General features: G+C 44.5%; 1 protein-coding gene across 6 annotated transcripts in view; it reads right to left on the bottom strand.

Moving 5' to 3' along the window:
• TCF12 (transcription factor 12) overlaps window positions 1–10,957 on the bottom strand; it is a 286,435-nt gene extending 275,478 nt beyond the window's left edge. For 2 of the 6 annotated variants that reach the window (XM_077828594.1, XM_077828597.1), the window contains exons 1-3: window positions 10,587–10,957; window positions 8,688–8,823; window positions 7,850–7,922 (exon numbers count right to left, since the gene is read on the bottom strand). In XM_077828594.1, coding sequence (XP_077684720.1) covers window positions 7,850–7,922; window positions 8,688–8,801 — 187 coding nt within the window. In that variant the 5' untranslated portion in view covers window positions 8,802–8,823; window positions 10,587–10,957. The remainder of the gene's footprint in view (window positions 1–7,849; window positions 7,923–8,687; window positions 8,824–10,586) is intronic. The other 4 variants (XM_077828595.1, XM_077828593.1, XM_077828596.1 and 1 more) reach the window with 3 other exon arrangements.
• Between the last annotated feature and the right edge of the window lie 464 nt (window positions 10,958–11,421).

An 11,421-nucleotide genomic window follows, 5' to 3' on the forward strand; every position in this document is an offset into this window, starting at 1 on the left:
ATGCATGACTAGTTGGTCTGGTAACTTTCATGACTCCTGAGCACAGTTGCCAACTTTCACACGGTAAATAAGCACCCCAACTTTCACAATAAGCCAAAAATCAAGCTCATCCCATTTCAAAACAAGGCCAAAACAAGCCAATCCTTAAGAACCCCAACACTCTATGTGACTAGATCCCCCCGCGTGCAGTATGGGACTGTGGTGGGCCCGCTGTGCAGCCCTGACTCTCTCCCTGCCCTTACCCTGCTTGCCCCTTGCCTGCCTCTCGTTGCACCGGCTTGCTGGGAGCCAATCAAAAAAAAAAAAAGAAGCAACAAGCCAGAAGCCAAAAACTAGTCAACAAGCAAATCACAAACCAATTAAGCCTAAAACAAGCCCAACTTTTGCGTTTTTTTCACAGGTTTCGCATGTCTGCTCCCGAGGGGCGGTTTTAGTTATGCAAGCCAAACACAGAAGTCATTCACACATCTAAATACAGTTTCAGCATGGTTTTCTTTGTTTGTTTTTTTACAGTGACTACTCCACGCACGAAGTAGTAGCAAGCCTTATAACTAGAGCTGTGCTATATACACCAGTTTCAGTTTGCAAGAGTTTCACAAACCAAAACCAGATGGCATTCCTTAAGGTTCACACAAAACTCAGTACTTCGTGCAAACATAAAACAAAATTCCCTGCAAGTGTTTTTCTGTTTTCATATGAAAATAGATGAGCAGTTCCTTCTATTTGTACCCACAATGGGCTTGGAACCCTCTGCCCCCTTTACTAATGAGGGAATTCTACGCCAAAAAAATTAAAATTTCTTCAAAATTCTGCATAATTTGTCAAAACAACACTATATAATTGTGCCAGTTTCAATTATTTTGGTAATTTATTTCAGATATCTGTCAGCAAGTATGTCTGTAACAATACAGACCAAAAAAAGATTCTGGTAATTTTTTTTGACAAATTGCTTACTAGGCATATTAATACAAAACTTTGAGTAATTCATTTAAATTACAATACAGCATTGTATTTTCTGCATCCATCAGAAGCAGTGCAAAGGCTGGGATGTCAGGAGTAACGGAGGAGCTGAGGGAGAGGGAAGGAGCCTGGAGTGAACCTGGATGGTTACTGAGTGTGGGTGGAAAAAGTATGGAACAGGCTTTGGTGGAGCAGTGTAGGATTGTTAGGGAGTTGGGGAGCCTCCCCCATGCAGACCCTGGCTAAGCCAAACCCCTCCCATTCAGTCAGAAACATGTGACCTTGTTCCTGCACTCCCCATCCTGATGGGTCCCTGCAGTCTCTTCCCCCACCCTCATGGGTCCATGCAGCTCCCCTCCCATGTGGCCATGCACCCCCTGGCTTAATGCTGTCACCCTACTAGCTCCTGAGCCCACACCCCAGTCTGTCCCCCACCCCAGCCATTCTGAACCCATCTGTGACACCCCCCACAGCAACCCTATGTGCTCCACTTTGTCCTAACCTGACTCCATGGGCCAGGTGCTGTGATGAACTTCTACTCTTGCGGGAATTCTGTGCCACTGCACATACACAGAATTCCCCACCCCCGAAAATACACTCTGGCCCAGACGTGCTGCAGTTCCGCCTTTTGCCCACCAGAGGCTGCTGTGGCACCAGAACAGCCTACTGCATTCATGCTGTTGGCTGTACTGGCGCCACAGTGTCCTCTGGTGGGCGAAAGGAAGAACTGTAGCACTTCTGGGGCAGAAGGTACTTTCTGCGGGGGGGGAAAAAATTCTGCAGGACACATGAATTCTGGGCATGCACAGTGGCACAGAATTCCCCCAGGAGTACCCCTTTACCTTAAGCTGCCTTATGTGGCCAGCTAACTAGCCCACTCCATCATTCCTGTCTTCCAGAAGGAGCCAGCAAATAAACCTATGCCCAGCCCCGCATCTTCCAAATTCAAGAAAGATCTGGAGCAAGTAGGCAGTGTGCCCCTAATTCAACTGCAGTGAGCCTTCTTGCTAGACCCTCAAACACAGTTGGGGCAGTGGACCAGAATGAAATTCTTGAGCACCCTAATTCTAAATCAGATGGTTTTCAAGCCCTAGGTCACACTTTCACCATCTTCTAGATCTGTTGGGGGTAGGGACAAGGTATTCCAGTTGGAAAGGGCCAAGACAAAACATGCCCAGAATTCTCACCACATTCATAAGAAGGTTTGTGAACATGGGCAGAGTTTTGGGTTCATCAGATAAGTTTTGCCTGCTTCTGGCTTTAAGGATGTTTTACAGAGTCCTATACATAGCCCCTATTATTAAATAAGCAACACGCATGTATAATCTAAGGCTTTTATTCATGTGCAACTCTAGACCTTTGGTGCATAGAACACATGCATTCAACTTACCTGCCTTCAATCAATTCATGAAAAATATACACGAGGACCACAAAGTATTTTGGACAACTAAAAATATGAGTAATGACCAAATTCCCAAAGTATAAGATCTTTGATCACCTCTTCATTTTATTTGTAAGTAAGAGAATGATTGTCGTGGGCTGGCATGTTTATCTTTCTAGGGCTGAATTCTTCATCTACATGGGATCACCTGTCAACTCCTAGAATTTAGGAAACAGGGTCAGGCAGAGAGGTTACTTCACCAGATGTATATAGACAAGGAGGATGGTGTGGTGACTGGTTCTCCTTGAGAATTCAAGTTCTGTTCATAAAGACTGTAGCTTGAAAGGTTAAGAACCATGAATTTTTGATGCATAGGTGAAGTGTAGTCCCTGTTTATTTTACTCCTCAAACATATTTCTTGAGACTAAAAGATAAAGTTTGGCTTGCAAAAATCAATAACTTTCCTCTGCAAGGTATGCTATGGACTAACTAATATCTCTCTATGGGTCATTTCACCCCACCTAGGAGATTATCTCCTGAGCCTTGTATGAAGAATTGCTAATCTAACCCTCAAGGGGGACTCTGGCAATTAACCTGGATGATACAAGTCATTCCTACAGAGTTTTAATAATTGGTGAAACTGACTATTTATTTAACTAGATCTGCTACGGAAGAATGTTTACTGCATCCAAGAAATTTCTGTGCAGATTCAATTTGCACACAAAGGGCTTGGTTCGAAGGACATTGAAGTTAATGTGAGGCTTTTCTTCTACTACATTAAGCTTTGGATCAGGCCCCTAGTTGGTTGCTTATGCCGAGCCACTCTCTTTAAAACCCACTCAACTCTAACATGCAAAGGGGTAGAAAGGGAAACTGCTTGAGTACGTTTGCTGTGTGAATATATATAAGCATTTGGACTAGAGCAGGAAAATGATCTTGTGCACATAGGCATGACTTGGGGAGGTGGGAGAGGAGAGAAGGGTTTGTGTGTGCATGCACAGTGTGGACACCAATTTGGGCATATAGTTTTACACTTGCAATTGTGTGCACGTTTCTCAAAGAACTCAACGTCAAATCAATTACATAGGCAACAGGTGTCTAACATTTTGACTATTTAAGGGAACTACAGAAACACTAATTTATTGCAGAAGACAGGAATTTGCCTGTTACAAATGGCACTTAATGGGAGTCTCTCCACATTTCTGACGAAAGCATCAGGTAAAAGTAGCCATCCAGCTTTGGAACACTTGACTCATGTGGTTTTGATGGATGGCCTCTGGACATTCATTTTACTACATTCTAAATCATGCTTCCTGCTGTCAGGCTATCACAGAAACATTTTTAGTTAAAAAATTTTAAATTCCAGTACAGAAAGTCCTGGGCAATGTAAGCAGTTTCCATCTTGGAGACTGCAGAAATAGAGAGAATGAAAGCAATACAGGGGTGGGGGTGAAAAGAGGTTGTTATGTTTTAGCAGGAGACAGCAATAGCAAAGCATCTTTGCAATTTAACTCTGTCATTCTTATTTTGTATCAGGTTATTTTTTCAATATATTCATTCCCATCACTAATCTAATTAAATTATTTGACATTATCAGCAAATCACTTGATTTACAGTCATAAAATACCATGATGTATCAGAGTCACTTATTTCACCCGTAGCTTTCATTCACAAACGATGAGCCTTTAGAAGGCAAACTCTCTCCCCCGAAAAAAACTAAAAGCAAAACAAAAAATAAAAACACTCTGATCCCATAAATTCCACACACCCACCAAGCAGTGTAATTCTCAAATTCCTAAACACCTTATCGTCCAACACTCCAAAGCACAACATTCGTGTGTTAACCTATGGTACCTCCCTGCCAAACAACAAATTTTAGTCACAGTACCCTGACTGGCTGTTTTATTACATTCAGTTACATATGTACTTTGTAATAACCGATGACCGAAACATGGCTGTATTAAATCATATCATGCTTGCTGCAACACTAAGAGATCGGCAACTTTCACCCTTTCATCCGCATCACCTAGAGAAGCTAAAGTGTGAAAAACAAAGAAGCAATCAGACATTCTTGGACATTTGTTAGTTTGCCCATTAACAATCAAATAAACTAACATAGCAGGCATTTTCCCACCCTTCTAATTTATATTTTCTAGGATTGTACCTTGAAACAAATCTCAACAAGAACTTCATAGACTCATAAATAGCTGTTTGTCTTCCTACGACTGGCACAGAGCAGTTAATTTTTTTGTCCTGAAACACTTATCTTTCATTTTAGTAGATTTAAACTGGACATTTAAGAAGTGTTTCAATAAACAAATACTACTCTAGCCCAGCTGAGACAAGACATTTGGAAAAAGGATAAAAAGCTAATTATTTTAAAAATGGAAAAATAGTAAAGGAAGCACCATCTTCACAAAGTAATCCAGAAAGGCATAATTGCAAGCACAATCATTGAAAGACTCAAACAGACGTAAATAGGTTATATCTCAAATTCTGTGTATTAAATCAAAAATGAGTAAGCCTTTTAAAAATAGACATAGCTACATTCTCCATGGTAAAACAAACAAAACTGTTTTACAAATCCATGCATAATGTATTTCTTGGTATGGAATACCCCTAAGGGGCAAACACCTGAAGAAATATTTTTCCTTCCCGTTTTTTAAATTTGGTCTCTAGTAGTAAAAAAAAACCAAACATAATGTTCAAACATTTATTCTACAAACTACAGAATATTCTTAAAATTAAATCAAGATCACAATGCAGAATTAAACTTGGGTGTCAGAAATTAAATACCTGTACTACTTCCACTTTGTCAATCATCTCAAAAATGCATCTCTGATATCTAACAATGTCCCAGAACCGAGCTAATACAGAGTTCGTCACCTCTCACTCCTGCAGAGAGTAATCCGTCTAGGTCAAGACTGAGGTCACTGTAACAGTACAGGGAACACAGAATCTATGTAACAGATTGCCTTGCAGTGGGGAACTGAGAGTCTATAACCAAACAGTCCCTAAAACCAGAAACATTGTGAACTAAAACGTATCCGGTTAAGTGTTATTAGATGTCGTTATTCTTACATGAGAATGGTATAAGCGATAGTTTGGTATACAATATCCCACTATCCTTCTCATGGGAAAGTGGCTTCTGTTGGAGCTGTAGCTTGAGAGACAGCTGTAATGCATTCCCTCATGCATAGTATCTCTGTGATGATGTCACACCTCAGAAGAGATTAGGCTTCCCAATAAAAAAATTCAAGCAACCATTAACACTATTTCCCAAAAAGAAAAGATTGTACTTTTCTGGTTAAGCTCTTTGGTGCTCTCTCTTTTCTGGGGAATCATTGCCTAGAAGCAGGCCTGCAAACAGAATCACCAATTGCTGAATGGTATCTTTTAAGATTTATATTGACCACTAAAGATTTATTGTTTGACATGAATGTAAATGTACTTATCCAGGAAAAGCAAACTAAGGAGAAAGGAAAAACAAAAAAACCAAAACATCTCCTTGTTCTTCCCATAATACAAACCCTGTCACTTTGCACCTCTCTTAAATTTAAAGAAAGACTCATAGAATAATAGGACTAGAAAGGACCGCAAGAGGTCTTCTAGTCCAGTCCCCTGCACTCAAGGCAGGACTAAGTATTATCTAGACCATTCCTGACCATGTAACATTTGATTTTCATAGCAAATTCTTACTAGCTATATTTGTAAGATGTACCCAATTGATGGAGGACAGTTTGGGGGAAAAGCTACACACTCCTCTTATGATGCAGATTTCTGGAAAGAGATTCACCTGAAGGTTTGTATGAAAGATTGGTTAACCAACATATGGCGTGCAGATCCCTGTACTGAAATTACAATAAATTTAAGTATTTTAACATGCAATGAGTAAATCAAAATCCCATATATATATTTTATGAAATTTCTGAAAATATATTCTTCTGAGACTCTAAATTACTGTGTGTTTATTTTTTTTCAAATTTCATTCACTTTCAAGATGTTGTGGATACTAAATAATCCCCATCTCCGAGTTTAAATAATCCAAGATCATACAAGAAAAAGGTTTCAACAAGAACTCTTATTTTTTAATATTGCCACCATTAATACATTTAGACTGCTCTGGCAACTCTAACAATATACAAAATATACATAGGCAACATTACTATTTATGTTCAAAGAAATACTTGACTGTTAATTTAATAAGTGTCCTACAAAGTTACCTTTTTATTTTTTGAAAATAAAAACACTAAGCCTTCTTTTAATCATACAAGATACACACAGTAATTAGAAAACTAGAAACATCACTACTGCATGAGTAAATAGTATTGTTTCTTTAAAAAAATATTATTTCTGAGGACTATGCAGTATGAAGACTTTTATACAGTTGACTTTATAGTTCGTATTACAGGTTTGTCCCCAACATTCTGAAAATTGACAATATATAGAGCAGATACTCTCTCAGTAAAGAAAAAAAGGCACAAAGTAGTGAAATAAATACAACATATTTTTGTTAATATATTTGCTGGTTTTCATAGCAGTATTGACAAGGCTTAAACGAGAGAGAGAATCATATCTGCCAAAGTTCAGAAGGATACAGAGCACAAGGAAATTGTAATTTCCTGTACCAAAACAGGCTCCAAAGAGAACTTTGTGAAGAGGGAGACAACAAAAGAGGCACCATTTTCCCTTTACTGTTTCAAAACATATAATATTGTGATAAATATGTTGACACATACCAAAATTAGTATCCTAATTTATCCTGCTCTTTTCTTTGTAGAAGCCAAACTAGACGACTTTAAAAATTAAGCATTTAAAATATAGGTGTATTTTTAAAAATCCCACATACTTTAAATTTTTGTACTAATTAAGGAAAAAAAAGAGACTTGTTCCACCGGCCAGAGTTCTTCTATATCAACATGATGCAGCTTTTAGAAAATTAGACTTCCACACTAGAATATGACCAATACATAAACAAACATGCATAATTTTTCCACTTATTTATGAAGTTACTTCACTCTGATTGTATTTATACATATATTATTTAGTAAAGTATTAATCCTATAATTGATCATTTTCATAAGGATGGATATTTAAAATAAATTCACAAGTCTTTCAGGATTTATTTCATTATTTGATATATTATGGTAACACATTAAAATGGTATGTTCAAATTTATCAAAACTGAAACAAAAAGCAAGAAGTGGACATTCTGAACCCAACATGTATCAAACCCAACTTGCATGCCAGTACCATTAGAGATACTGGATGTTCCACTGTGCTGAACTGAACAAACTGCATTTTAAGCCACAATGAAAGACAACTATGGGCCTTTTATACTAAAAATCAGGTAGGTCAAAATAAGGCATCTTCAATTATTTTGATTATGTCAAATGTAGGAAGATGTGTGCAATTGAAAGATTAGTGGGTTTTTTTCTGCATATAAAAAATAAACTAAAATATCTAAATTCAGTGACTTGAACTTTAGGTTTCTCAACAGCATCTTACCTGATCCACTAAACTGACTGCTTCCTAATGTAGTTGGTCTGGTTTTCCCACTATTAACAGGTGGGGAAAACATCTGCAAAACAAACAAAAAACAACAGATGTTTAAGTTAAGTTTATAAATCTTGTCTGCGGGCTAAAAAAACTCAACATATGACAGTTCACTGGCCTATATTTCTTCCAGAAAACAGACTTTAACACATTCAAAAGAATCATAAAACAAGTAATCAAGAATGATCTTTGCAGTTTCACCAATGCTACTAAGCCCTCTATTTTATATGCAAGCAATGTAAACAGGAAAACCTGAGATTGTTACAGTAATTTAAAGTCTATTATACATCATAAATTCTACTGCTCAAAATACATAGCTTGTTATTTTATGAGCTCTAAAGGCACAGGATAACTTTAATTAGTAGCCAATTTGCAAGAGGCACTATTTTTCTATTTTGTTTTAAATTATGTATTTTGAAAAAATCAGTCTGAAAAAAAGCATCACACAGAAAATACTTTGCTTGTAATTTACAAACCAAGATTGAAAAACAAAGTATCAACTGACTTCCTTGCAGCTTTTAAGCACCAGCAAGTTACATTTCTTTAAAGGAACAAGAAAAATCCTCACAAACTATCAGTCCCACACACCAGTTTAACAAAGATTAAGTATTAGATTACGCCATCTCCGGGTCAGCCCGATTTTAACCAGTTAAACCAATTGACCCAGCTGGTATTAGAGCATTAAATCTGGAAGTCTAGACATTACATCAAAGTTCAGGTGTGCACATTGGCTGAGTCGGACCCAACCAAGCCCTGCAGGCTGCCGCCCCTACTTCTTGGTTCGCTTTACCGTGGAGAAGCCATAAGAAGACCTCGAAGAATATCCTACCGCACTGAAGTCCAGCAGGTCACTCAGTTCCTTGTCGGTTCCTATAGCGGCCATCCGCTGCTGCTGAGGATTCATCTTCCTCCACTTCAATTACGTCCTAAAACACAGGGAGGGAAAGAGACACGCAGCACTTTACCATTGGGCTGGTGCCGACACCATTCAGTGCACGGACAGATCTGTCCCTAACAAAGAAGGGGGCTCAAGCATTCGCATCCCTTACACTGATGGGGGGGAGGGGAAATCCGAAGGGAAAGCCTCACTTTAACAGAGCACACGGATGAGATCAGCAAGCAGCAGCTTCTCAAACTAGCCAACTCTCTTTAAGTTTCCTCTGCCTCCTTTCCCCTCATTCAATTTCTACTTCACCTCAGGCAACACACACACACACACAAGTGAGTCTGAAGTGACAGGAAGGGGTAGATCGCCCTGGGCCAGTTAAAGGCATAAACAGGTAAACCCGAGCAAAATCTGGAAAATTAGAGAGAGAGATTAAGTGACTCACTGTTTTCGCAACAAAGGAGCTGACAAGTTGGGCTGTGGATGTGCCTCAGCAGAGCCATGTCTGCTTGAGCATTGCTATTGCCTGATTTCCAGAGAGGAATAATTTGCTTTATCCACACACACAATTTGCTGTAACTACCAGCTCCGGAGCCCCAAAGCTGCTGCAAACAATAAACAGTCTCTGAAACCAGCGATCTGCCTTTGCACCGCAAAGACACCCACAAGTGCAGCGGCCGGGCGAGGTGGCGGCGTTGGGGGCCCGCTCCTTTCCCTGCGCCGAGCAGGCTGGCGTGTGACGGGACACACACGGTGCCGCATTCCTAGCCCCTGCGAGTTGAACGAGTGCTCAGGGCTCCAGTCCTCCCAGGAGCGCCAGCTTAGTGCGGGCGCTTCCTTCCCTGACAGACCATACACAGGGACCAGGGGCGCATAAAACACGAGCCGGAGAACTGCTGCCCGCTACAGCCCCGCCAGAGTCCCCGACAAGACTGAGAGAACGGACCCAGAAGAGTCCCTACCCCGCAGCAGAGCGCCCGCCCCCGCCTCCCAGCACCAGTGTCACTCCTCAGAGGAGCCCCTCTACAGCCTCCCTACCCCAGCAGCTCCTTAGCCCCGAATTCACCTCCCAGCACGGCCCCCTGCCCCCCAGGGCACCCCCCCTGCCCTCCCAGCACGGCCCCCTGCCCCCCAGGGCACCCCCCCTGCCCTCCCAGCACGGCCCTCTGCCCTCCAGGGCACCCCCCTTGCCCTGCCAGCACGGCCCCCTGCCCCCAGGGCACCCCCCCTGCCCTCCCAGCACGGCCCCCTGCCCCCCAGGGCACCCCCCCTGCCCTCCCAGCACGGCCCTCTGCCCTCCAGGGCACCCCCTCTGCCCTCCCAGCACGGCCCCCTGCCCTCCCAGCACGGCCCCCTGCCCCCCAGGGCACCCCCCCTGCCCCCCAGGGCACCCCCAGCACGGCCCCCTGCCCCCCAGGGCACCCCCCCTGCCCTCCCGGGCACCCCCCCTGCCCTCCCAGCACGGCCCTCTGCCCTCCAGGGCATCCCCCCTGCCCTCCCAGCACGGCCCTCTGCCCCCCAGGGCACCCCCCTTGCCCTGCCAGCACGGCCCCCTGCCCCCAGGGCACCCCCTCTGCCCTCCCAGCACGGCCCCCTGCCCTCCCAGCACGGCCCCCTGCCCCCCAGGGCACCCCCCCTACCCTCCCAGCACGGCCCCCTGCCCCCAGGGCACCCCCTCTGCCCTCCCAGCACGGCCCCCTGCCCCCAGGGCACCCCCTCTGCCCTCCCAGCACGGCCCCCTGCCCCCAGCGCAGCCCCCACCCCCCATTCTATCCCAACTTCTCCCTCCCGGCCCAAATTTACCTCCTTCCCCGCGGTGACGTCCGAACCCAGCAGGGCCCCGCTCGCGAGCGGCCGGGCCGCTGGGTAGGAGGCAGAGCCGACCACCCCCGCCCCCCGCTGGAAGGAACTTGTGGGCTCCCCTAGGCAGACATTTTTTTGCTTGCGGAGCCGCAGCACCGCGTTCAAGGCTCCGGCTTAGTATCCCTCCGCGGATGCTGGAACAGGCACAAGCTTAACACTTAACCCTTCCCTGGCCGCGGTCGCGGTGTTGGCTGGCTCTAAGGAGGGGTCACCGCCGCCGCTGCCGGAGGGCCGGTTTCGCAGGCACCGGTCGGTGGCGGCGGCCTCGGGGCCTGACCCCAGCTCCCCGTGCCGTGCCGGTGTGACTGTGCGCTCAGGGCTACCCCGAGCCCGGCGCGGGGCGGGGCGGCTCCGGGGAGCCCAGGAACGGCGGCAGCAGCACAAGGGCCCCCAGCTCCGGGGTGAGCCTGGCACCGCAAGGCATCGCCTGAGATGGGAGCGCCTTCCCCATCGGTCCCAGCGGGGGAACCTGCGGCTGCCCAGCCCGGGAGGGAGCCCCCTGCAGCGCCGCACGGAGCTGGTGGAGCCAGCGCACATCGCCCACAGCTCTGGGCATGGCCCACGACACGAATAATCACCCCAGAGATACAGACAGGCCCCAGGCCAGGGCGCTGGAACAATTTGTATAGTAGAGGTGCTGAGAGCCACTGAACCGAAATGTAAACCCTGCATATAATGGAAACCACTTCAAGCCAGGGGGTGTAATAGCACATCCCTAGTTCCAGCAGCTATGGGCCCATGGCTGTAGGGTGACCAGCTGTCCTGTTTTTATAGG

Source organism: Eretmochelys imbricata, chromosome 10, assembly GCF_965152235.1.
Source record: "Eretmochelys imbricata isolate rEreImb1 chromosome 10, rEreImb1.hap1, whole genome shotgun sequence".
In the NCBI taxonomy this organism is placed as follows: Eukaryota; Metazoa; Chordata; order Testudines; family Cheloniidae; genus Eretmochelys; species Eretmochelys imbricata.